Below are 27567 nucleotides of genomic sequence, written 5' to 3' on the forward strand. Positions count from 1 at the left end.
AAAGGAGGGTCATTTGCGGAGAGTTGAGGGCAGAGAATCCAGGTGTGAGCTAGGAGCACGTCTATGGAGAGATTCCACAGGAAGGATTTAATATTTGGAGTGTTTTCTTCTAGGCCTTTGGAAAAAGTTATATTTTGTACTTTAAGTTTATCCCCTTCCATATTGTGATTCTATTTAATTATCCTAACTTAAAAAATAGTCATATATATTGGAGGTGGTGTGGGGATTAAAAGGCTAGGGAAGTGTGGACTAAAGGCGGGCCTTCCCGCTCCTCCAGCATCCAGTAAAGGGAGCTGCTTTCTGGAGATTCCAGCAAGATGAATGCAGACTCTTGATAGAGCCAGTTACCAACAAGGAAACACAGAGAGCATGGAGAAGCAGCTTCAGAAGGCATGGGCTTTAAGCTTTGCCTTCCCCACCATGCTAGAGGAAACGGATTCTTGAAGGTAGGGAGGCTGATACGTGAGTTTTGTGTGTATACTCTTAGAATATGGTACTAACAAGTTGCCTGTCAGTCAAAAATGATAAGATGAATGCAACCTAAGTCTTTGTTCAGGTTGTTTGGTCAAAAGTAATTACATTTGCGTGTGGAAGCACACAAATTGTATTTTTTACTGGTGAAGAACACGGTTTTCAAGAAATACTTCTCTAATTGCTTGGTTCCTCTTTGTTTTTTCTTCCTGTTTCCACAACCCTTTAGTTTCCTGCTTTGATTACATTTGCTTGCATTTGTTTCAAGGCTGTGATTCCCACTTTACTGGTCCTGAGGAAAGGGCCTCTGTGAACTGAGGTTTTTGGTTTTTATTGTGATCCTTAGTTCTCAAGAGACCCCTCTTGAAGATATGTGCCTATCTGGTGCCTCTGCTGTCCTCTAGGTGACTGAAAGGAAGGAGGTGATTTACTACCATGTTTGGTTCTCGTTCATAAGATGTTTTAAGAAAGATTTGAAACAAATTTTTTGAAGAAAGCAGACGGTCTCTTCCCATGATGACTTCGGAAATCACTTATGCTGAAGTGAGGTTCCAAAATGAATCCAAGTTCTCAGGCATGGACTCAGCCTCTTCTGCAGGTAAAGATCATTTTCTGGGGGTCAGAGTGAATGATGAGATGAAGGATGAGGAGAGGGTTTATGAATAAAGCCTAGGTGTTGTGAGTTGCTGGTTCTCTGATTGAGTATGTCTGGGAAACACAAGAGTCCCAGAAGATTGAGTAGCCTGCAGATACACATTACGGAGTGTACATTTGTATTGTGGAGAACAAAAGATTTTGTGCCACTCTCTTCAGCCTCCACTCTGTTTACTGAAATAGAGGTGAGAGAAATCAATGCCAGTTCTGAGCTAAGGCGAGTGCTCTGATGCCCCTGTGTTTTCTTTCTTTTTTTTTTTTTTGAGACGGAGTCTCGCTCTGTCAGCCGGGCTGGAGTGCAGTGGCCGGATCTCAGCTCACTGCAAGCTCTGCCTCCCGGGTTTACGCCATTCTCCTGCCTCAGCCTCCCGAGTAGCTGGGGCTACAGGCGCCCGCGACCTCGCCCGGCTAGTTTTTTTTTTTTTTGTATTTTTTAGTAGAAACGGGGTTTCACCATGTTAGCCGGGATGGTCTCGATCTCCTGACCTCCTGATCCGCCCGTCTCGGCCTCCCAAAGTGCTAGGATTACAGGCTTGAGCCACCGCGCCCGGCCAATGCCCCTGTGTTTTCTAAGGGTGAGTGGGGCTGGGGTTAAGAGGTTGAATACAGCTTCTGAAATCATCAACTCAGATGCAGGGAGTCCTGATGAATTTGTGAGATTTGCTTTTTGATCAGTTAGAGGGAAAGAGTTTGGGTGGACAGTGGTGAGGGTGTATTTGTTGGTAACGGATGGAAATGTAACAAAAGGCCATTGCAAATGAAAGACTAGAAAGTCTACAAAGAAAGTCTCTTAAATCTCCAGGAAACTTTTTCTGAAATCAGAGAACCTATTGCATGTTGCATCTCTGAGACAGACTCTGTTACGTTTGGGAGTAGATGCAAGGTAATTTGGGTGTCATGTGTGATATCCCAAGTATAGAGCAAAAGAGAGAGAAGAATGTGTATAGAGTACAAGAAACTATGGGGGAAGGGGTCAGGACTATAGTTATGCTTTCTAAAATATCTCTATGAAGGTGTGGAGAGCACTTAGGGAAATGTTTTCCCCTTAAAAACTTTGTATAATTTCTTTTTTTTTTTTTTGAGACGGAGTCTCGCTCTGTCGCCCGGGCTGGAGTGCAGTGGCCGGATCTCAGCTCACTGCAAGCTCCGCCTCCTGGGTTTACGCCATTCGCCTGCCTCAGCCTCCCGAGTAGCTGGGACTACAGGCGCCAGCCACCTCGCCCGGCTAGCTTTTTTTGTATTTTTTAGTAGAGACGGGGTTTCACCGTGTTAGCCAGGATGGTCTCGATCTCCTGACCTCGTGATCCGCCCGTCTCGGCCTCCCAAAGTGCTGGGATTACAGGCTTGAGCCACCGCGCCCGGCCATAATTTCTTTATTACACAAGTATTCATGTTCATTATAGAATAAATTAGCCAGAGGTACACAGATATTTGAATTATAATTACTCTTATCATCTAGAGACAATCATAATTTGCAATTTAGTGAATATCCTTCCACATACAAATACATATCATGTGCATATGTATTTTACTAAAAATGTAATCATATTACATAATACTGAAGATTTCTCCCCCATCATTTGACAAAATATCACAACTTTAAGAAAGCAATTCCTAACCATGAGATGGCAACCATGGATGATTATAAAAATTTATTTGCTATAGCATTATTTAAAGTTGGAAACAATCTATTATTTAAGTACATGATGAAATACTATGCAACCATAATAAGGAGTGTTAAAGAAGAAAATATAATGGTATGAAAAATGTTCATGATACAGTGTAAGGAAAATAATAGGTCGGATATCAGTATTTATGGTATGTCAATCATGTGGGAAATTTGCATATATGTATATATACATTCAAAAAATTGCTGGAAAGATATATATCAAAATATTATGGTGTATTATAACTTATATGGCATAACAGTTATCCTCAATTGTAGGAATTTGTATTTTTATATATTTTCTAAAGTTTCTAAAGTGAATATTATTATAGCCTTTCTATTCCTGTTCTCATGTGATTTCAAATGTCATACCGTTAGTAATTGTGTGTCATCCAAGAAAAGGGAAGGAGGAGGAGGAAGAAGAGGAAGTAAAGACAGAACTTATTGGCGGGGCGCGGTGGCTCAAGGCTGTAATCCCAGCACTTTGGGAGGCCGAGACGGGCGGATCACGAGGTCAGGAGATCGAGACCATCCTGGCTAACACGGTGAAACCCTGTCTCTACTAAAAAATACAAAAAAAGCTAGCCGGGCGAGGTGGCTGGCGCCTGTAGTCCCAGCTACTTGGGAGGCTGAGGCAGGAGAATGGCGTAAACCCAGGAGGCGGAGCTTGCAGTGAGCTGAGATCCGGCCACTGCACTCCAGCCCGGGCGACAGAGCGAGACTCCGTCTCAAAAAAAAAAAAAAAAAAGACAGAACTTATTACTGATAAAACTAATTTGGCTTCTTCTTCAGCTTCCAAGGAGAGGACTGCTCCTCACGAGGGTAATACCGGGTTTTCCAAGCTGCTTTGTGCCTCGTTGATGATACTTTTCCTGCTATTGGCAATCTCATTCTTTATTGCTTTTTTCAGTAAGTATGCCAACCGAACCAATAAGCAATATCTGCTGTACATGAAGAGAGGGTATCTTTTAAAAATCGACTTTTGAAAATGAGTTTATCCAGAAATCCGAAGTGAAATTTTCTCTGGGGAGACATAATTCATGGGAATCCACTGTGAATTTTACTCTTTATTTGGATTTAGTTACTGTCCTGTAAAAATAATGGAATCTATTCTCATTTAGCGAAACTGAAGCGTAAATGTGGGTATATGTATTTGTATTGTAGAATGAAATCTATGGGGCATCATCTCTATACTAGACACTATGTAAGTGAGGACAAATCTATATTTCCTTGGTAGCATTTATCAGGCCAGTCTTATTTGAATGCACAGACACTTATCTTTTGGGATGAGCAGGTAGACAACAAGGAGATGGGAAGACATATTTCAGGAGGAGTTCTCCACTGACTTTTACTCTGATTATTCCTGTCCTGCTCAAGACTGTGTGGGATCTAAAAGCCAATTTAGCAGATTAGGTGGATTGCTGCATATCTTTGGCTTTCAGCATTTGTTGGACTCTTCCCCCCTGCTCTGTTAGCCAGGCTGGGGCACAGTGGTGCAGTGTTGGCTCACTGCAACCTCCATCTCCCAGGTTCAAGCGATTCTCCCACCCCAGCCTCCCAAGTAGCTGGGATTATAGGTGTGCCTCACCACATTCAGCTAATTTTTTTGTGTGTTTTTAGTAGAGACAGGGTTTTCTCATGTTTCCTGGCCTTGTCCTGAACTCCTGGGCTCAAGCAATTTGCCTGCCTCAGCCTCCTAATGTGCTGAGGCACATTAGGAGGCTGAGGCAAATTTTTAAAAGGCATCAAATTTTTAAAAGGCATCAAAACCAGTGTACATTTAGGTAGATTCTCTATTAATTTCTTTGGTCATTTCATAAGTATTGTCCATCTACTGTATGTCAGGCACTGTGCCAGACAGAGAGTCAAGACAGAGCCACAGCGCCTGGTCTCAAGAAATTTAGAGAATGGTAAAATGAACCAGCGGTTATAACATTGTATGGTAAGTGTTGTGCAGTTAAGAAGGATAACAAGTGCAAGAGGCTGAGGTAGGCTTCCTGGAGGAGGTGACATCTAGAGCTGTGTATACCAAGAATGACCTAGAGATGAGAGAGTGTGGAATTTGGGGAAACGTAAGTATGCATGACTGGAACATATGGCGCTAAGTAAAGAACTAAGAAATGAAGTTGTAGGTGGCAGAAATAAACAGGACTCAGACCATGAAGAGTGCTGTATATCATGATAAAGAGTTTGGATTTTTTTCCCTCCTAAAGGTTATTTTATCAATTATCTTTTGCTGGTTAATAAGCCAATCTAAAACGTAGTAGATTAAAACAGCAACTATTTATTTAGCTCATACATCTGGGGCTTGGTAATTGAGACTGGCACCAGTTGGGAGATTCCCTGAGTCCTGGCTGAACTCACTTATGTATATGTGGTTGGGGATTGGCCATAGGCAACTTAGCTTCTGAGGAAGAGATATTAGCTGGAATGGCAGGAGAGATTTGGCCACATTTCTCTTATCGTTCATCAGGCTAGCCTGGGTTTGTTCACATGGCAACTGGCAGGCTTTTAAGACTGAAAGCCGAAGTAAGCAACGCCTTTTGAGGTCTCAACTTGGAACTAGCGCAGAACTCACCTTGGCCGAAAGAAGTCTTACAGGCAGCCCAGATCCAGGCAGTGGAGAAATAGACCACGTCTCTTAAATGAAGAAACTGCAAAATCACATTGCAAAACAGTGTAGATACAGGGAATGTTGAAAGTTGTGGCCATTTTTGCAATTTTTAAAATGGAAGAATTTTAAGCAGGGAATTGATATAATTGGATTAGACTTATGAAGAAGTGCCCAAAGTGGAATAAATTACACCAAAAGTAGTAATGATGTATAAAGATTCAAAGAAAATCAATCGAAAGAAATGAAAACACATAAATATGCAATAGCTAAAAATATCAACAAATAATAAAATAATAAGTAACAAAATAAAATGTTTTTAAAAGCAAAAAAAAAAAGAAATAGAATGTTGACAGAGGTGTGGAAAATGAATATATGAGGACAAATTTGGAGGGAAAGAGAGGTTAGAAGGATAATTCACTAATTCAATTGAGAAATATTGTCAGACTGGTCTATGGCTAGTGTTAGCACAAAAAGAGAAGATGAAGTAGTTTTGAATGATAAAGGAGGTAGAGGCTTGATGAATATTCAGTTCTGGGAAATAAGGGACCTAGAGAAGTAAAGTGTGGCTCCAATATTCTGACTTTGTAAACTCAGAAATCATTAAGTTTTTCAAAGAGGTAGACAATATAGGATCAGTAGCAGGTTTGGGTTGGAAGATGGTGACTTAAGTTTTGGGCATGTTGAGTTTTACATGACTGTGAGAACCTCAAATGGACATGTCTGCTGGTCCATTTGTCTGGATTTAGGGGGAGAGATCTGAGCTTTGGAAGTCCTTCACATAGAGGTAGCAGGTGATGCCATGAGAATATATGATATCACTCAGGGAGATAACAGTATGAGAAAGAGGGATAAGGATGGAACTCTGGGATATGTTACATTTTAAATGAGGTGGATGGAGGAAAAGGGGCTTACAGAAGAGAGTAAGAAGCAGCAGCAAGAAAGGTAAGACAAAAACAACAGAGAGTAGTGTCCCAAGAGCTAAGGGGAAAGGTAACTGGGGTCAAGCCTTTAAGGAAGTCAAATGGGAAAAGGACTAAGTAACCCTAGGGTATTACTGAGGATCCATTTTAGGGATGGTTTTAGTGAAATAGTGAAGTAAAACCCAGAATATGATGCGTCAAGGAGCAAATGAAAGGTAGGGAGGGAAGGGAAAAAGTTCAGTTTCTTTTTTTTTTTTTTGAGATGGAGTCTTGCTCCCTCACCCAGGCTGGGGTGCGGCGGTGCGATCTCGGCTCACTGCAACCTCCGCCTCCCAGGTTCAAGCAATTCTCCTGCCTCAGCCTCCCAAGTTGCTAGGATTATAGGCACCTGCTACTGCGCCAAGCTAATTTTTGTATTTTTAGTAGAGACGAAGTTTCACCATCTTGGCCAGGCTAGTCTCGAACTCCTGACCCTCCTTGACCTCCCAAAATGCTGGGATAACAGGCATAAGCCACCGTGCCTGCCCAAAAGTTCAGTTTCTAGAGGGAGAGGTGGGTTAGTTTTAAATTGGGAGAAACATGGGAGCGTTGGTGTGCTGAGGAGTAAGAGCCAGTTGGGATGGAGAGAGTAATGGAGAGAAGAGGAAGAAAATCATGCCCTCTTGATCCATGTGGGGTTCTTTTTAAAATTCTCCATTGTCCAAGGTAACCCAGAACTCCTCAGAATTAATTTGCCCTTCTCCCCTCCACTCCAAAGTCCCAAGGTGTGCACATCCCGAAATACAAATGTTTATTGCCCTCTATCCCCCGACCCCCAAGAGTTAGCCTTTGCATGCATCTTATATTAAGTATTGAAGGAGAATGTGGGGGGACTTTAGATCCATTATGATGGAACTGTTGTGTCCTCTTCCAACTACTGATCTTTTAGATATTCCTAGAGATATCTACAGTTTCAAAATGGGAAATCTTTTCCCTCTACTCAAGTAATACGGCACTTGTAAGTTTTGTTTCAATAAACAATGCAAGAAAGTAACGATAAAGAGCAAAGTCATAATGCTACCAGGAAAATAAATGGTCTTTATTCTCTTTTCCAGTTTTCTTTCAAAAATATTCTCAGCTTCTTGAAAAAATGACTACAAAAGACCTGGTTCATACAACATTGGAGTGTGTGAAAAAAAATACGACCATGGAAGGTAAAAGTTAATGTGCCTAGAATTCAGTTGCTGACTATACTATGTAGGGATCCCAAATCAGTATTTCCAGTAAGATTCCCAGGTAGATCATACTGAGAAGTTGAGTCTCACAATAATTTAAGCTACAAATATACAAACATATAGGACATGCCAGGCATGGTGGCTCACGCCTGTAATCCCAGCAGTTTGGGAGGCCGAGGCGGGTGGATCACGAGGTCAACAGATCGAGACCATCCTAGCCAACATGGTGAAACTCCGTCTCTACTAAAAGCACAAAAATTAGCTGGGCGTGGTGGAGTGCACCTGTTATCCCAGCTACTCGGGAGGCTGAGGCAGGAGAATCGCTTGAACCTGGGAGGCAGAGGTTGCAGTGAACCGAGGTCGCACCACTGCACTCCGCCTGGTGACGGAGCAAGATTCCGTCTCAAAAACAAAAACAAACAAACAAACAAACAAAAAACACCCAAAACCAAAAAACAAAAGCAAATATATAGGACATAACATTCTTTTGTTGTTGTTTTTTTGAGACAGGGTCTGACTTTGTTGCCCAGGCTGGAGTGCAGTAGTGCAAACACAGCTCACTACAGCCTCAACCTCCCAGGCTCAAGTGATCCTCCTATTTCAGCTTCCTGAGTAGCTGAGACTACAAGCACATGCCACCACACTCAGTTAGTTTTTGTATTTTTTGTAGAGATGGGGTTTCACCCTGTTGCCCAGGCTAATCTTGAACTCCTAGGCTTAAGTGATCTGTCTGTCTCAGCCTCCTGAAGGGCTGGGATTATAGGCGTGAGCCACGGTGCCTGGTCCTAAAATTCTTTTTATGTACTCATATATCTTTAGTTTGTCTAAGGTAAAAAATAGAAGCTTAATTGTGAAAAAGGTTACATTGCTTTCAGACGTCTTCAACCTTTGCTTCTTTCTGAACTTTCTATACACATTTGCTCTTTTTCTCACATATCAGTTAAAACCATGTGATGAAAATGTGATGATGATTTTTTATGGATGTGAATTATTTAAATTCTTTATATTAATAGATTATTATTATTATTATTATTTTTTGAGACAGGATCTCACTCTGTTTTCCAGGCTGGAATGCAGTAGTGTGACCACAGCTCACAGTAGCCTTGATCTCCTGGATTCCAAGTAATCCTCTACCTCAGCCTCCCAGTAGCTGCGATCAAAGGTGCCCGCTATCATGCTTGACTGATTTTATTTTTATTTTTTGAATTTTTGTAGAGAGAGGGTCTTGCCATGTTGCCCAGGCTGGTCTTGAATTCCTGGCTTCAAGCAATCCTCCCACCTCAGCCTCCCAGTGCTGAGATTACAGGAGTGAGCTACCGTGCCCAGCTAATAGGTTATTTTTAAGAACAGTTTTATATTCACAGAAAAATTGAGCAGATAATGCAAAGAGATCTCATTTTACCCCTGTTCTGCATACATGCTGTCCCCTGTTGTTAACATCTTACACGAATATGGTATATTTCTTACAACTAATTACCTAATATTGGTATATTATTATTAATTAAAATTCACAATTTTCAGGTTTCTTTAGTGTTCACCTCGTGTTTCTTTTCTGCAATAGGATCCCCATCCAGAACACCACATTACATTGAGTTCTCATGTCTCATGTCTCATGTTCTCAGTACCTCTTGGTTTTATCAAGGGCATATATTATCAAAAGGATTCTTGTCTATTGATGTTGACCTTGGTCACTTGGCTAAAGTAGTGTTTGTCAAGTTTCTCCAGTGTAAAGTTACTCTTTCCCTCCCTGCCCCTTTCCATACTACACTCTTTGGAAGGTTCAGTCCATACTTAAGGATTGGGGAGTTACGCTCTCCTTTCATGAGGTGGAGTATGGTATCAGTCGTGGTCAGCGGGCTGGAGACTCAGGAGTAAGAGTTGCAGTTTGAGTCCAAAGATCATCTGCTGCAGAACCTTGAAGAGCCAGTGCTGCAGATGAAGTGCAAAGATGGTCCACCGAGTTTCCTCTTGCTCAGAGGAGGTCCTCTTTTTGTTCCATTCAGATCTTCAATTGATTAGATGAAGTCTACTTACATTATTGAGGGCAATCTGCTTTACTCTAGGTCCAGCAAATTTAAATGTAAATCTCATCCAAAAACATTTTCACAGAAACATCCAGAATGTTTGACCAAATATCTGGGTACTGTGGCCCAGATAAGTTGACACATAAAATTAGCCATCACATGTATCTATATATTTGAAATTTTGTCCAGGTGATATTTGCCTCTTTTATTCCATTTATTTATCCAGTCATTTATTTATATCTGCATGTACTCATGGAGATATATATATATATATATATATTTCTTCAACTTTCAAGTTCAGGGGTACATGTGCAGTATGTGCAGGTTTGTTTCATGGGTAAATGTGTGCCATGGTGGTTTGCTACACGGATCAACCCATCACCCAGGTATTAAGCCCAGTATCCATTAGCTGTTCTTCCTGATGCCCTCCCTCCCCCAGCTTGCTCCCTCCACCACAGGTCCCAGTGTGTGTTATTCCCCACCGTGTGTCCCACTCATGGATATTTATTTTAAATTTTGGTTTATAATCCAATACTACTTTATTCTGTGGCTCCAGCTTTGGACATTGGGAACTCTTTCACTGGACTCCTGTGACCCTTCAACGTATCACCAGAATGTGTTTTCTCTTTTGTTTTGGTTCAGCACTTCCTCACTTCCTGGGACTGAAAATGCTGGAGACTCACATTGTACATTTCATGTCCCTATCCTAGAATCAGATATTTCTTTGAGGAGCCCTAGTTCCTTTGACTGAAGAAGAGTATCTTATGAATTTTGATAATCTGTAATGTCATTTTCATTCAGTTCAATGTATTTTTAAAAATTTCCCTTTAGACATCTCCTTTGATTCATGGATTATTTAGAAGTGTGCTATTTAGTTTCAAGTGTATGGAGATTTCCCTGTGTTCTTTCTTTTATTAATTTCTGGCTTGTTTTCACTGTGGCTGGATATATGATTTCAGCAATTTTAAATTTGTTGAGGTTATTTAATGTCCCAAGATAAGGTTTGTTTCAGCCTATGTTCCAGGGGCACTGGAAAAGAATGGGTATTCTGTTGTTGGGTGGAGTGTTCTATAAATGTGGATTAGAGCCTTGTAGTTGACGATGTTTTTAAGTTCTATGTTCTTGCTGATTTTCTGTGTGGTTCTGTCAATTGTTGAGAGAGAGGTGTTGATGTATCCACCTGTAATTGTATATTTTTCAGTTCCTCCCTTCAATTATATCAGTTTTGCTTTATAGATTTTGCAGCTTTGTTTGGTATGTACACATTTGGGGTCACTTTACAAGGTTCTGTTTATTTTTATTTATTTATTTATTTCGAGACAGAGTCTCACTCTGTCGCCCAGACTGGAGTGCAGTGGTACAATCTCAGCTCACTGCAACCTCTGCCTCCTGGGTTCAAGCGATTCTTTTGCCGCAGCCTCCTGAGGAGCTGGGGTTACAGGTATGCGCCACTACGCCTGGCTAATTTTTGTATTTTTAGTGGATATGGGGTTTCACCATGTTGGCCAGGCTGGTCTCAAACTCCTTATCTCAGGTGATCCGTCCACCTTGGCCTCCCAAAGTTCTGGGATTACAGGTGTGAGCCACCACACCCAGCCTTGTTTTGGGTATTTTTAGTACAGGGTTTTTTTTTAGAGACAAGGTTTTGCCATATTGGCCAGGCTGGTCTCGAACTCCTGACCACAGGTGATCCGCCTGCCTCGGCCTCAGAAAGTGCTGGGATTACAGGCATGAGCCACTGTGTCTAGCCTTTTCTGTCTAGTTTGTTTCTGTTGTTCAGTTGACAGATTGTTTTGTCTTCCAATTCACTAATCTCTCTATCCCCTACATTCTGCTATTGAGTCCATCCACTGAGCTTTTTATTTTGGTTATTATATTTTTTAATTATAAAATTTCCATTTGGTTTTTCTTTATATCTTTTATTTCTTTGCTGAAACTTTCTAGTTTTTCATTTGTTTCAAGCATGTTTGTATCTTCTTGTTGAAGCATTTTTTTTTTTATCATGGCTGCTTTAAAATCATTGTCAGATAATTCTAACATTTTTGTTGTCTTTTTTTTTTTGAGACAGGGTCTCACTGTGTTGCCCAGGCTGGTCTTGAACTTCTGGGCTCAAGCGATTCTCCTGCCTCAGCCTCCAAAGAGCTGGGATTACAGGCGTGAGCCACCATACCCGGTCCCATTTTTGTTGTCTTGATTGTAGGCATCTATTGATTATTATTTTTTATTAAATTTGAAAACTTACTGGTTCTTAGCATAATGAGTTATTTTCTATTGAACTCTGGACATTTTTGCATTATATTCTGAGAGTCTGGATCTTATTTAAACATGTTTCATTAAGAGCTGTCCTTTTCAGATAGCACTTCAGCAAGAGAAAAGGGGCCCTGCCGCATTACTGCCTGATTGAGGTAGACTTGGCTTCCTTGACACCTGAGTGGCAGGGGCTCCTGGTTACATCTGAGTGGGGATGGGAGTTCCAGCTTCCATGTGTTCTCCTTTGGCTCTTAATTTTAATACTATACACACTTTTAAAAGTGATTATTTATACTGCAAGTATGTGCACCTCTTCCCAATATAGAGACAGCCTGGAGCTGTTGCCCAAAGAATTGGAAGCCGTTTAGTTCCAACTGCTACTTTATTTCTACTGAGTCAGCATCTTGGCAAAATAGTGAGAAGGACTGCGCTAGAATGGAGGCTCACCTGCTGGTGATAAACACTCAAGAAGAGCAGGTACTTTCTAATAGGTAATAGAACTGTGAGCCCTGCCTGATCTTTGTATATCTCTCTTGGCTGCGAAGGAGGTTTTTGCTACTTTGGGATATTTGTGCTGTGGCAGAAGGCTTTAAATAAAATAAATAGAAAGAGTTCCTACGCCTTTATATTCCATACCTCCTTCCTGCTTCAGTAAAACTAACCTCCCCGAAAGAAATTGTGGCATTAAAGATATATGAGGGTTGAATGGAAGGATGAAAATGTTTCAGTCTGAAATATCAATTTGTTATTTCAATATGTAAATGTTTTATACATGATTAACTATTTAGCAGATAAGTGGTATTAGGTTGAATAGAGAAAAGAAAGTTAGCTCATGATGAATCACAATCAACACTCAGGAGTGAAAATAATCCCTAAAGTTATGAAAGGAAAATGACTGAATCTGCCAAAAGTTTCTCGTGTACAACTTTGAAGAACGTAATCTCTTAGTGAAGAAAAGAGGGGAAGTAAACCTAAGATGAGAATTCATTCTGATCATAGAAATTGCTTCCATACTGGCCGGGCATGGTGGCTCATGCCTGTAATCCCAGCACTCTGGGAGGTCAAGGCGGGCAGATCACTTGAGGCTGGGAGTTCAAGACCAGCTTGGCCAAAGTGTTGAAACCCTGCCTCTACTAAAAATACAAAAATTAGCCAGGCATGGTGGCACACGCCTGTAGTCCCAGCTACCGGGGAGGCTGGGGTGTGAGAATTGCTTAAGCCTGGGAGGCAGAGGTGCAGTGAGCCAAGATTGCACCACTGCACTCCAGCCTGGGATAGAAGGTGAGACCCCGTCTCAAAAAAAAAAAAAAAAAAATTCCTTCTATATGTACTGAACATCATGCTCACAAGTGATTCTTTGATTCTGCCCTGCTCAGCCAGAGACCTCCATTCCTACCTAGAGCTCCAATGCGGCTGTTGCTGGATCCTCTCCTTTTCTTCTCGTTTCTCTAAGGTATTAAGAATTCAGTTCGAGCTGTGAAAAATACTGTAAAGGCTGTGACTCTTTCTTTTCCCCCCTCAGGATTTCATCTTCCAGAATCTGCAAGAAGAATCTGCTTATTTTGTGGGGCTCTCAGATCCAGAAGGTCAGCGACATTGGCAATGGGTAGATCAGACACCATATAATGAAAGTTCCACGTGAGTATAGAATGAGATGAAAGAATCTTGGGTCCTGGATCATGCAGAGAGCTTAGGGTATTCTAGCTATCAGCTATAAAAGTAGAATAGCTCATTATTCTTTTAGCTCTTGGGCACTAGGTTAAATAATTTCATTATCTCATTTAATGTGCACAAGAACCCTATGAGGCACACATCGTTATTTTTCCCACTGTAGATATGAGGAAATTGAGCTTGGAGAGTGTAGATAATTCAGCTAAGGTCACCCAATGGTGTCAACAATAGTTCTCTCTCTCTCTTTTTTTTTTTTTTTGAGATGGGGTCTCGCTCTGTTGCCCAGGCTGGAGTGCAGTGGCGCAATCTCGGCTCACTGCAGGCTCCGCCTCCCAGGTTGACACTATTGTCCTGCCTCAGCCTCTCAAGTAACCAGGACTACAGGCACCCGCCAACACGCCTGGCTAATTTTTGTATTTTTAGTAGAGATGGGGTTTCACCTTGTTAGCCAGGATGGTCTTGATCTCCTGACCTCGTGATCCACCCGCCTCGGCCTCCCAAAGTGCTGGGATTACAGGCGTGAGCCACCATGCCTGGCTAACAATAGTTCTCAAATGGGGTGGATCTTACTGTGCTTTTAACCAGTATATTTACCTGTCTCTACATAGTGAAAATCTATGTTGATTAAGATCATAACCAATTATTAAGATTTGATAATTCTTTTTTTCTTTTTTGAGACAGGGTCTTACTCTGTCAACCAGGCTGGAGTGCAGTGGTGCAATCATGGCTCACTGCAACCTTGAATTCCTGGGCTCAAGGGATACTCCCACCTAAGTCTTCTGAGTTGCTAGGACGACAAGTGTGTGCCACCACACCCAGTCAGGCTGAAGATTTAATACTTCTTATGAAGCAAAAATGCTAAATTCTGATAATCTTACATCTCATATTTATGTAATTAATTACATACATTACATACTTTACATATATTACATAAATTACATAAAATACATACTTTACTGGATTACCACCTTTGATCTTCATATCCACTGTATGAAATAAATAGTGATATTACTCTAGTCCTCATTTTTTAGATAGAAAAATTGAGAATCAAGGAAGTTCAATTGCTTATCCAATAACAGGGATAAGTAGAAGATCCAAAAGATTTTACTAGTTCTCTAGACTTTAAAAACAATGCATTAAAAAAAGGAAAAACTCTATTGATAAGTGGGAACAGGGTGAAATCTTTTCATCATACAAGGACACCCTATAGGTTGACGGGCCCATAGGGACAGGACATAAGGATGGACAAAGAGAAGAGAACCTCTAGAAAATCTGTGGTGAGGATATTCAAAGCAGTAAGATAGAGAACATTGAGTGACGTAGGCAGAGTTTTCAAAGGAAATGCCGGAAATGCAGATGGAGGAGAAGCTGCATGATGAGTGGCTGAAAGGTGGATTTGGGCATATCTGACCCTATGTTCCATGAAATTCATCCCTAGCTCCTCACTCAACCTCTAACTCTTTTCAAAGCTCTGAAGAAATGCCCTCATCTTTTTTGTCCCTTTCAGATTCTGGCATCCACAGGAGCCCAGTGATCCCGATGAGCGCTGTGTTGTGCTAAATTTTCGTAAAACATCCAAAAGATGGGGTTGGGGCTGGAATGATGTTTATTGTGTTGTTCGTCAAAGGTCAGTTTGTGAGATGATGAAGATCCACTTATGAATTGAACATTCTCCATTAACAAGTGGTTGCATTGGCATCTGTCATTGTAGGGATAGATAATAAGCTCTTCTTATTTATGTGTAAGGGAGGTCCATATAATTTAGGTGGTCTGTCAACTATTCTACTTATGAAAGAATTGGTCTGTACATTGATTGATTCACTTTTTCATAAAGTAAGCATTTATTCATATGCCAAAGCCTGTACCGAAGACCCCCATTGTGCACACATGGAGAGAACATGAGTCTCTCTTAATTTTTGTCTGGTTGCTGAAGAATTATTTACCAATAAAATTGTATGATGTGGTTTCTCCTCCTGTCTGGTTTTCTCTTCATCCCTACTATACTGATGTATAATTGACAAATAAAATTGTATATATTTAAGGTGTACACTGTGGTGATTTGACATACATATATTATAAAATGATTACCATAATCAAGTTAGTTAATCCACACCCATTATCTTAAAATAGTTAACAATCTTGTGTGTAGTGAGAACGTTTAAGATCTACTCCCTTCTGGCCATTGGTATCAACAAACACAAAGAAAGATCTACTCCCCAACAAATTTCAAGTGTACAAGGCATCATTATTAACTATAGTCACCATGCAGCACATTAGATCTCTAGAACTTTGTCATCTTAGAACTGAAAAATTGTATCCTTTGACCAACATTGCCTGATTTTCTCCACTGCCCTCCATCCCCTGGCAACCATCATTTTACCCTCTGTTTCTATGGATTGACTTTTTATGATTCTCTATATAAGTAGAACTGTACAATACTTGTAATTCTCTGTAGGACTTATTATATTTCACTTAGTATAATGCCCTCTGGATTCATCCATGTTGTGCAAATGACAGGATTTCATTTTTTATGGCTGAATAGTACTCCATCGTATATACATAGTACATTTTCTTCATCCTTCATCCATTGGTCAATACTTGTTTCCATGTTTTCACTATTGTGAATAATGGTCCAATAAGTATGGAAGTGCAGATATCTGTTCCAGATAGTGATTTCATTTTCTTTTGGTATATACCCAGAAGTAGGATTGCTGGATCCTATAAAAATAAAAATGATAGTTTTATTTTTATTTATTTGTTAATTTATTTATTTAGAGATGGAGTCTCATTCTGTCAGCAGGCTGGAGTGCAATGGCGTGATCTCAGCTCACTGCAACCTCTGCCTCCCAGATTCAAGTGATTCTCCTGCCTCAGCCTCTCAAGTAGCTGGGACTACAGGTGCACACCACCATGCCCAGCTAATTTTTGTATTTTTAGTAGAGATGGGGTTTCGGCATGTTGGCCAGGACGGTCTCGATCTCTTGACCTTGTGATCCACCTGCCTCTGCCTCCCAAAGTGCTGGGATTATAGGTGTGAGCCACCATGCCCTGCCAGATAGTTTTATTTTTAATCTTTTGAGGAACTTCCATACTGTTTTCCATAATAGCTGCACTAATTTATATCCCCACCAACAGAGCACAAAATTTTCCTTTTATCTACATCCTTACCAATACTTGTTAGCTTTTGTCTTTTTTAATAATAGCTATTCTAACAGGTGTGTGGGTGGTATCTCATTGCAGTTTTGATTTGAATTTCCCTAATGATTAGTCATGTTGAACACATTTTCATGTACCTGTTGGTCATTTGTATGTTTTCTTTGGAAAAATGTCTATTCAGGTTCTTTGCCTATTTGTAAATTGAATTATTTGTTTTTTTATTGCTGTTGTACAAATTTCTTACATCAAGCTTGTCCAACCTGTAGCCTGCAGGTCACAGGTAGCCCAGGATGGCTTTGAATGCAGTCCAACACAAATTTGTAAACTTTCTTAAAACATTATGAGATTTTTTTAGCTCATTAGCTGTTGTTAATGTTAGTGTACTTTATGTGTGGCCCAAGACAATTCTTCTTCCAATGTGGCCCACAGAAGCTAAAAGATCAGACACCCCTGTCTTACATATTTTGAATATTAACCCCTTGTCAGATATATAGTTTGCAAATATTTCCTCCCAGTCTGTAGTCTGCTCTTTCATTTTTTGATTGTTTCCACTGCTGTGTAGAAGCTTTTTATTTTGATGCAATCCTATTTGTCTATTTCTGCTTTTGTTTCCTGGTTTTCTTTTTTTTAATGAAATTGAATATTTTATTTCTTATTTTGCTGCAAAGCTGTTGTTTCACTGTATAAAAATAGCACCAGCAAATGTACTATCTTGAAAAATTAAGATAGTGTTGTTCTTCATCTGACACTGTACATCCACTGACAAAAAGTTCTCTACTCCCTATTATTTCCAATGGAAAGATGAGTTAGTATTTTGGCCCAAATCCAGATATTGATATAAGCAAGCTACAGTATTATATTAGGTTTAAGACAACAATGGTATCTTTGAATTACATAATATTGATAACTAGGTTTTGTCATAGATAATTTTATGAATTCTGAATATTAGAGCCTAGTCTAAAAATCATAGGGTATTGTGAAAAAGCAGCATATTGTATTTATCCGCAATCATTAGAAATTTTTTTTGTTTGTTTTTTGTTTTATGAGATGGAGTCTTGCTCTGTCTGTCACCCAGGCTGGAGTGCAGTGGCATGATCTCGGCTCACTGCAACCTCTGCCCGCTGGTTTCAAGTGATTCTCCTGCCTCAGACTCCTGAGTAGCTGGGATTACAGGCATGTGCCAATATACCTGGCTAATTTTTGTATTTGTAGTAGAGATAGGGTTTCAGCATATTTGCCAGGCTGGTCTCAAACTCCTGCCCTCAGGTGATCTGCCTGCCTCGGCCTCCCAAAGTGCTGGGATTACAAGTGTGAGCTGTAGTTCATCTAGTTCTGAAGGGTTACTGAGTGTCATCGTGATCATCCAATCATCTTCATAATAAGATTTGTGTTGTGGGAAGTCAGGGGACCGGCTGGAGCCGAGGCAGAAGAACATAAACTGTGAAGATTTCGTGGACATTTATCAGTTCCCAGAATTAATACTTTTATAATTTCTTACACCTGCCTTTACTGCAATCTCTGAACATAAATTGTGAAGATTTCATGGACATTTATCAGTTCTCCAAATTAATACTTTTATAATTTTTTATGTCTGTCTTTAATCTCTTAATCACGTTATCTTCGTAAGCTGAGAATGTACATCACCTCAGGACCACTATTGTACAAATTGATTGTAAAACGTGTTTGAACAATATGAAATCAGTGCACCTTGAAAAAGAACAGAATAACAGCGATTTTCAGGGACCAAGGGAAGATAACTATAAGGTCTGACTCCCTGCGGGGTCGGGCAGAATAGAGTCATATTTTTCTTCTTGCAGGGAGCCTATAAACAGATGTGTGAGTAGGAGAGATATAGCTGGATTCTTTTCCCAGCAAGGAATATTAAGAATTAATACCCTGGGGAAGGAATGCATTCCTTGGGGGAGGTCTATAAATGGCCACTCTGGGAGTGTCTGTCTTATGTACTTGAGATAAGGACTGAAATAGGCCCTGGTCTCCTGCAGTACCCTCAGGCTTACTAGGATTAGGAAATTCCAGCCTGGTAAATTCTAGTCAGACTGGTTCTCTGCTCTCTAATGCTGTTTCCTGTTAAGATGTTTATCCAGACAATATATGCACAGTGGGACATAGACCCTCATCAGCACAGTGGGGCACAGACCCTCATCAGTAATTCTAATTTTGCTCTTGCCTTGTGATCTTTATTGCCCTTTGAAGCATGTGATCTCTGTGACCTACTCCCTGCACATACATCCCCTCCCCTTTTAAAATCCCTAATAAAAACTTGCTGGTTTTGCGACTCAGGGGCATCACGGTCCTACCAATATATGATGTTACCCCTGGAGGCCCAGCTGTAAAATTTCTCTCTTTGTACTCTTTCTCTTTATTTCTCAGACTGGCCAACACTTAGGGAAAATAGAAAAGAACCTACGTTGAAATACTAGGAGCTGGTTCCCCCAATAGATTTGTTGACAACTCTGGATTTTCTTCAAGGGATTCTGATAAAGGAGAAAAGAGTTCATTAATAGCTTTCATACTTTCCAAAGCACCAAACTCATTTTGTTTGTTCAATTTTGTCCCAACTTCAGGCCGACTACAGTAAACAACGGCTCCCAAAGATTCCTGTGCAAATTGCTGATTCTCACTGTTCCAATACCATTTTCTGTTATTATGCATTCATGTTTCTCTGTGAATTTATGCAGTGAGAGCAGAACGTGTCTAGAAGGCACCCACCCTCAGCCACCAGAGCCTCTGCAGGCAAGGCCCAGCAGGTGCTGAGGGTGCAAGCAGGCTACATACCACTGCCTGCAAACTCCACGCCACTCTCCGTGCCATGTTCACAGGAGCTTTTCTTCTTATATCTATTAAAAAAATAATTCTCCAGAAAAATGGCAAGTGGCTTTTTTCCTATTTTTCTTTCTATGAATTTTATGGTGTTAGGCCTTACATTTAAGTCTTTGATACATTTTAAATTAATTTTCATGAGTGGTGGAAGATAAGGTTTCAATTTCATTCTTTTGCATGTGGATATCCAGTTTTTCCAATACCATTTACTGAGGAAACTGTCCTTTCTTATTTTGTTTTCATCTTGGCACCCTTGTCAAATATTAGTTGACCATATACCTGGGAGTTTATTTTTAAAATTATTACTAAATAATCACTTAAAGTAGTTAACTATTTTTAATTATTAAGAAATAACATTATTACATAATTATTTAAAATAATTATTATTTTAAAAAAGTTCCAAAACTGTCAAAAAGAACAAACTACTTAGGAATAAATTTAACCAAAGAGGTGAAAAATCAGTACACTGAAAATTATAAAACACTGATGAAGGAAATTTAAGACACATAGCAATGAAAAGATATCCTATGTTTGTGTGTTGAAATAATTAATGTTAAAATGTTCATACTGGAGTAATATTAGCAAGCTAACCTACACTAGAAGCCTTTAGTGCTCATCCGCACACAAGGAAAAAAGTATGACTAAAAAACTACATCTTGATGAGAATAGCTGAAAGAGGGCACCAGAGTACAGCAAAGGAGAAGCAGAAACCCTGTAGAGTACAGAAACCCAGGGTGGTCTCAGAGAATGGAAGGAAACACCTTAGCTCTGCCACCTCATCCCCCAGTTGTGATCAGGTGAACCAGGAAGGATTTCTCACTGCAGAGAAAAGGTAAGCAAGAGGCCCTCAGCAGCCTCTATCACCACATTGGACACCTATAGTCCTCACCACTGGAAACTCCTGCAGTTGTCACAGATGCAAAGCCCACCTGAGGGAGCTTCTTGGAGTTCACATGACTGTGCTCCTCCCAAAGGAGTTGACACTGTGCCCCATTCATCATGGCTGATGGGGCTGCTGTACTGCAGCATCTTGGACCTGGAACCACTGCTGGAGGGTGTCCTGCTCTACATGTGAGAGGCTATGGCACACTTCTGTCTCTGAGACTTTGTTGCCACTGAACCACCCCTGTTTGGTGGAATACCATCCCTGAGCTGAGTTGCTGCTATGCTCTAAACTGTGGAACTAACCTGTGGCAGAGCTGCATCATCTGCCCCTCCCAGTTGCGGCTGTGCCCTGCTCCTAGGGGCATGAGCTGAAGCAGCACACTACCTCCCAGGGAAATAGTGCGTTGGCCACCCAAAGCACTTGCAACCCCCTGTGCCTGAGCTGAAATGACAGCGTGTCTCCTGGGGAAGTGGTATCTTGGCTGCCCAGAGGAATCATGCTCCTGAGTCTGTTCTGAAATGGCACTCTGTCTTCTAGGGAATTAGTGCCTTGGCCACTCAGAGCAGCCATGACCCCTGGGCCAATATTGAAGCAATATATTGCCTCTTGGGGAATTGGTATTTTGGCTGAGGCACACATAGTCATCACTGATGTTGACTGCAGCCAAAGAAGCTGCACAGAGGCTATGCCGCTGCATCTATCGGGAAGTCACCACACCCTTCCCAATGGGTACACTAAGACCCATCTTCAAGTGAAAGCCTTTCCCATTAAAGCCACTCTGTAATATTCAGAGGTGGTGAATGATCCACCAGACAAAGAGACGTCAAAGCAGGGACACAAGAAACATGAAAAAGCAAGAAAACATGATACCACTAAAGAAACACAATAATTCTGTAGTAACTAACCCCAAAGAAAAGACTAAGCAGACAGCCTACAGAATGGGAGAAAACATTTGCCAACTATGCATCTTACAAAGGTCTAATGTACGTAATCTATAAGGAACTTACACAATTCAATAAGCAAAAAACAATCCTACTAAAATGGGCAAAGAACATGAACAGACACTTCTGAAAAGAAGATATGCATGTGGCCAAAAAATATATGAAAAAATGCACATCATCACTAATCATTAGAGAAATGCAAATCAAAACCACAGTGAGATACCATCTCATGCCAGTCAGAATGGTTGTTACTAAAAAGACAAAAAATAACTGACGTCGATGAGGCTGTGGAGGAAAGGAAACATTCTACTGGTGAAAATGTAAATAGTGTTGCCTCTGTGGAAAGCAGGTTGTAGATTTCTCAAAGAACTTAAAACTACTATGTAACAGTGGTAATACCCCCTTTGTCATTTCTGATTGCATTTATTTGGATCTTCTCTTTTTTTTCTTTGTTATTCTAGCTGATGGTATACCAATCTTACTCATTCTTTCAAAAAAACCAACCTTTTTTTTCATTAACCTTTTGTATGTTTTTTTCTTATCTCCATTTTATTCATTTCAGCTCTGATTTTGCTTACTGTATTTCTTTTGCTAGCTTTAGGGTTGGTTTGCTCTTGTTTCTCTAGTTCTTTTAGTCATGATATTAACTTATTAAATTGAGTTCTTTCTAACGTTTTGATGTGAGCATTTAGTGGCATAAGCTTTCCTCTTAACACTGTTTTAGCTGTCTCAGTGATTCTGGTATGTTGTATCTTTGTTTTCATTAGTTTCAAAATATTTCTTGACTTCTGCCTTAATTTCATTGTTTACCCAAAAGTTATTCAGGAGCCAATTGTTTAATTTCCATGTAATTATATAGTTTTGAGCAATCTTCTTAGTATTTATTTCTATTTTTATTGCACTGTGGACTGAGAGTGTGGATAGTATAATTTCAGTATTTTTGAATTTGTAGAGAATGGCTTAGTGTGTGGTTGATTTTACAGTATGTGCCATGTGGCTATGAGAAGAATGTATATTCTATTGTTTTTGGATGAAGAGCTCTGTAGATGCCTGTTAGGTCCATTTGGTCAAATGTTGAGTTCACATCCTGAATATCTTTGTTAGTTTTCTGCCTCGACGACTTGTCCAGTAGTGTCGGTGGGGTGCTGTTTTCTCCCACTACTATTGTGTCATTATCTAAGTCTCTTCTTAAGTCTCTAGCAATTTATTTTATGAATCTGGGTGTTCCAGTGTTGGCCATATATATATTTAGGATAGTTAAGTTTTCTCATTGAGTTGAATCCTTTAGGGCTTTATGTAATGCCTTTCTTTGTTCTTTTTGATCATTGTTTGTTTAAAGTCTGTTTTGTCTGAAATAAGAATAACAACCTCTGCTTCTTTTTGTTTTCTGTTTGTTTGGTAGGTTTTTCTCTGTTTCTTTACTTTGAGCCTATTGGTGTCATTGCATGTGAGAAGACAGCAGCCAGTTGGTTCTTGCTTCTTTATCCAACTTGCCACTCTGTGCCTTTTGATAGGGTGTTCAGCCTGTTTACATTCAAGGTTAATGTTGATATGTGCAGATTTGATTCTCTTATCATGTTGTTAGCTGGTTGTTATGCAGACTTCACTGTGTATTTGCTTAAGAGTGCCAATGGTCTATGTTCTTGAATGTGTTTTTGTGGTAACCCGTAATGGTCTTTTCTTTCCATGTTTAGCATTCCCTTAAGGATCTCTGATAGGGCAGGGCTGATGGTAACAAATTCCCTTAGCATTTGCATGTCTGAAAAGGATTCTATTTTTTTCCTTCACTTATGAAGTTTCATTTGGCTGAATATGAAATTCTTGGTTAAAAAATTCTCTACTTTAAGAATGTTGAATATAGGCCCCCAATCTCTTCTGGCTTACAGGGTTTCTGCTGAAAGGTTCACTTTTAGCATGATGCAATTCCCTTTGTATGTTACTTGCACCTTCTCTCTAGCCGCCTTTAATATTTTTTTCTTTTATGTTGACCTGGGGGAATCTGATGACTATGTGTCTTGGGGATAGTTGTCTTGTATAGTATCTTGCAGGGGTTCTCTGAATTTCCTGGATTTGAATGTCAACCTCTCTAGTTAGAATTTTCAAGGACAATATTCTCAAATATTTTTTCCCAGTTGCATGCTCTCTTTCCTTCTCTTTCTGAGACACCAATGAGTTATAGATTTGGTATCTTTACATAATCCCATATTTCCCAGAGGTTTTGTTCATTTTGTAAATTCTTTTTTCTTTATTTTTGTCTGACTGAATTAATTCAAAGAATTGGTCTTCGTGCTCCAGAATTCTTTCCTCAACTTGATCTAGTCTGCTGTTAATAGTTCTAATTGTGTTACGAAATTCTTGAATTGAGTTTTTCATCCATATCAGCTCAACTTGGTTCCTTCTTAAAATAGCTAATTTGTCTTTCATCTCTTGAATTGTTTTACTGGATTTCTTAGATTTCTTGGAATGGGTTTCAACTTTCTTCTGAGTCTCAACGATCTTCATTGTCACCGAGATTCTGATTTTTATGCCTGTCATTCCTTCCGATTAAGAGCCATTGCTGGAGAGCTAGTGCGGTTGTTTGGAGGTAAGGAGACACTCTGGCTTTTAGAGTTGCCGGACTTCTTGCGCCAGTTTTTTTCTCATCTGTGTAGGCCAATGTTCCTTTAACTGTGGTGTCATTTGAGTATAGTCAGTTGGCTTCATTTCTGGATGTTTTCAGAGGACTGAGGCTTTGTATGGGATCTTTATTTGTGACTGAATTCTTATTCTTGTTTTCACAGGGAGGTATGTTAGCAAAGTATTTTTTTTGTTGAAGTTTTGGCTGGGATGTAATAGATGGTGCCTAAGCGTAATGACTGGCAGGCAGGCTGTTGATCATCCATGTGGTTCCCCTGTATTTCATCACATTTGTAGCTGTGCTCTGTCTCAGTGCTCTGATATTGTGGGCTTCTCTAATACTTGAGATGAGTGGCCACAGATCTTGGCTTGGCATTTCCAGGCTGCTCACCACAGCTCTGGGGTGAACTCAGGCATTTTGTTCCTGCCCCTGCTTGGGGGCAGCAAGGCCAGAAACCTTGGCAGTGGCAATGGCAGAGGGCCTGTCACTTGTCTCCATGGGCTCCACTCAGAGAAAAGCATAGCTGCTGCCAATCAGAATGATCAGCATGGGGTGAGGTGGCTGTATTGTGAACCCAAGCCAGGGGGTCCTGCCTGGTGAAGAGCAGCAGGGGCATGAGGCTCATGGGGAAGACAGTCCGGTCTCTTCTCTGTAGTATGACTATGGCATTCTGAAGGTGTAAGCATTCAGACTCTTTGTTCCTTCCCCAGCCTAGTGGCAGCATGGGTAGATACCACTACAGGTAGTGGCAGAGGGGCTGTCAGTTGCTTTTGGGAACTCCACCCAGAGAGACACAGGGCTGCTGCCAGTGGGAATGTTCAGCTGGAGATGGGGTGGCTACGCTATGGGCCCAAGCCCAGGGCCCTGCCTAGTGAAGAGCAGGGGTCAGGGGCTCACAGAGAGGAGAGACTGGCTCACCTCTGTGTGGTGGTTGCGTATGTTGGAGGTGCCAGCAAAGCAATCGGAGTCTGTGTTCATTCCCTAGCCCCAGGGCAGCAAGGACGATACCACTGCAGTGACAGTGGCAAAGTGGCTGTCAGTGGCCTCTGGGAACTCCACCCCAGAGAGATACAGAGCCACTGCCAGTGGGAATACTCAGCTGGGGTGGGGATGCCATGCTGCGGGCCCAAGAGGGGGGCCCTGCCTGGTAAAAAGTAGAGGGCAAGGGATTCACAGGGAAGAAAGACTCGGCTTCTCCTCATACGGTGGCCGTAGCATGCTGGAGGTGCCAGGAAAGCAATCAGTCTCTTTATTCCTTCCCCAGCCCTAGAGCAGCAAGACTAGTATGCTGCCATGTCAATGTAGAGAACCTGTGGTTTGTCTCTGGGATTTCCTCCCCAGAGAAATAAAGAGCTGCCGCCAGCTGAAGTGCCTAGGTCGGGGCAGGGCAGCTGTGCTGGGAGCTCAGGTGGGGAGGCGCTGCCTAGTGAGGAGTAGCAGGCACATGAACTTGCATGGAAAACAGTGTGGCCACTTTTCTGTAAGGCAGTTGATCTATGCTGGAGGCCTGTAATAATCCTCAGGCTCTTCACCCTCTTCCCAGCCTGAAGGCAGTAGGGGCAGGAGCTATGGGAGTGGCAAAATAATGGTGCTCCCACTGTGTTACCTCTGGGAGCTCCATCCCATAGAAATGCAGAGCTGCCACCAGCCCAAGTCCTCAGGCGGGGACGGAGTGGCTGTCCTGGGGGCACAGGCTAGTGGGCTTTGCCTGGCAAGGTTTAGCGGAGGCCTGCAGTCTGTCTGCTCCTCAGCACCGTGAATTCGACTCCATGCAGCTCTCCATGTAAGTGCAGGCCTGGTGGAGGGCAGGGCTTGGGGGAGTGTCAAGGGGATCTCCTGTGCCCAGGATTGTACAGGTTCATGGCAGAAGTGTGGGTCCCTAGGGACTGTCACTCACTCATCATTTTCCCATTGTGGGAAGCCTTCCTTGGCTCCATGCCAATCCCAGGTGCGCAGCTGTCCTGTGTTGCTCTTCTTTGCTCTCTGTGGCTCATGTTACTTCCGTGATGAATCCCAAAGTGTCCTCCTTCAAATTTTGTAAACTTGTTCTTGCAGTCCTGTCAAATTAACCACTTTACCTTTTACCTGTGATAAAGATTGTGTCTACTACAGAATCGCTCTCTTTTTTCTTTTTTTTTTTTTTGCTTTAACAAGCCTGATTTCTATTATCTAGGAAGATCTTAGTTTTTAATTAACAACTCTGTCATGTCTTCTTCAACTCAAAAACAAAGGTTAATGGAGGTTTTGCTCATTGTTCATATTGTCTTTTTGTAATCTTAACTGTCTTGGACACAGCTTTTCATTCAGCTCAGAGAACTTTCTAGAGTAGAGTTTCCCTCATATTTTTGAAATTATAGTCACTTTCTGAGAACAACAGAATGTACCAGACCTATTCTATTTTTCTCCTGTTCTAAGCAAAATTTGTGTATCCTCTAGGAGTCCCAGGTCCTTTTGATAGAAATAAATATTACTTTAGCCAAAAATCTAGTTTCCAGGGTTGCATATCAGAGTTTGTCATTAGTGCTATTGTTGCTATTGGAGTACTTCTTGTAGTGACTGAACAGTGCCGGAAAATATATGGATTGCCAAATTTATAATTTTACCTCCTCCCATCCCCAATTTAACATAGTAAAGTAGCAGTTCACTCAAGATCACAGAATACATATACACACATATAATTAAAGTAATATGTAGTTTAGGGAAGAATTCAGGGAAAGGCCTATATTCTGGATTGTAGAAATCTTTCTTTTTTTTTTTTTTTTTTGAGACGGAGTCTTGCTCTTCCGCCCAGGCTGGAGTGCAGTGGCCGGCTCTCAGCTCACTGCAAGCTCCGCCTCCCGGGTTCACGCCATTCTCCTGTCTCAGCCTCCCGAGTAGCTGGGACTACAGGCGCCCGCCTCGTCGCCCGGCTAGTTTTTTGTATTTTTTAGTAGAGACGGGGTTTCGCCGTATTAGCCAGGATGGTCTCGATCTCCTGACCTCGTGATCCGCCCGTCTCGGCCTCCCAAAGTGCTGGGATTACAGGCTTGAGCCACCGCGCCCGGCCGAAATCTTTCTTAAAGTATCTCTAAGCTGTTATGTACTTATCTGAGTGAGCTTGGGCCACTATCACAGAACCCCATAGACTGGTTGGTATGAAAGACAGACATTTATTTCTCGTAGTTCTAATAGCTGAAAGTCTAAGGTCAGAGTGCCAGCATGGCAGAAGTGTGGGTCTCCAGGGACTGTCACTCACTCATCATTTTCCCGTTGTGGGGAGCCTCCTTTGGCTCCATGTCAATCCTGGGTGGGCAGCTGTCCTTTCTCACCTTTCTTTACTCTCTGCGGGTCATGTTGCTTCCGTGATGAATCCCAGTGTCCTCTTTCAAATTATGTAAATTTGTTCTTGGAGTCCTGTCAAATTAACCACTTTACCAGTGAGGGGTTTCTTGTAGCCCTGCAGATGGCTGCCTTCTTGAGAACTCTTTGTTCTCTTCTTTTTTTTTCTGTTTCTCTCTTTCTAATATTTATATAATTTTCACGTAGCTTCATTTCTACAATCACAACATTCCTGAGGTCAACAGGCAGGGTGTAATCATTCTCTTTTTACAGAGGGAGAACAAGGAACTTAGGGAAATCAGAATGGGGACACTAACAGGATTT

At 41.2% G+C, this 27567-nt stretch overlaps 1 protein-coding gene and 1 pseudogene across 4 annotated transcripts; one reads left to right on the plus strand and one right to left on the minus strand.

Annotated features, from left to right (window-relative positions):
- The first annotated feature begins 638 nt into the window (after positions 1-638).
- Positions 639-15454, plus strand: CLEC4A (C-type lectin domain family 4 member A). Of its 4 annotated transcripts, XM_033222867.1 has the most exons (8): positions 639-875; positions 965-1069; positions 3170-3221; positions 3537-3700; positions 7420-7518; positions 12139-12290; positions 13336-13451; positions 14992-15448. In XM_033222867.1, exons 2-8 carry the CDS (start codon positions 985-987, stop codon positions 15143-15145), a joined length of 822 nt encoding a protein of 273 aa, XP_033078758.1. In that variant the 5' UTR covers positions 639-875; positions 965-984; the 3' UTR covers positions 15146-15448. The 4 variants fall into 4 exon arrangements, with proteins under 4 accessions (XP_033078758.1, XP_033078757.1, XP_033078760.1 ...); XM_033222866.1 differs by having other exon boundaries at positions 643-1069; positions 14992-15454; XM_033222868.1 differs by lacking the exon at positions 3170-3221 and having other exon boundaries at positions 704-875; positions 3584-3700.
- A 1862-nt stretch (positions 15455-17316) lies between these two features.
- LOC117090909 lies at positions 17317-19472 on the minus strand (annotated as a pseudogene).
- Positions 19473-27567: the final 8095 nt, after the last annotated feature.

The sequence above is a fragment of the Trachypithecus francoisi genome, unplaced genomic scaffold (assembly GCF_009764315.1).
Source record: "Trachypithecus francoisi isolate TF-2019V2 unplaced genomic scaffold, Tfra_2.0 Lachesis_group11, whole genome shotgun sequence".
NCBI lineage: Eukaryota > Metazoa > Chordata > Mammalia > Primates > Cercopithecidae > Trachypithecus > Trachypithecus francoisi.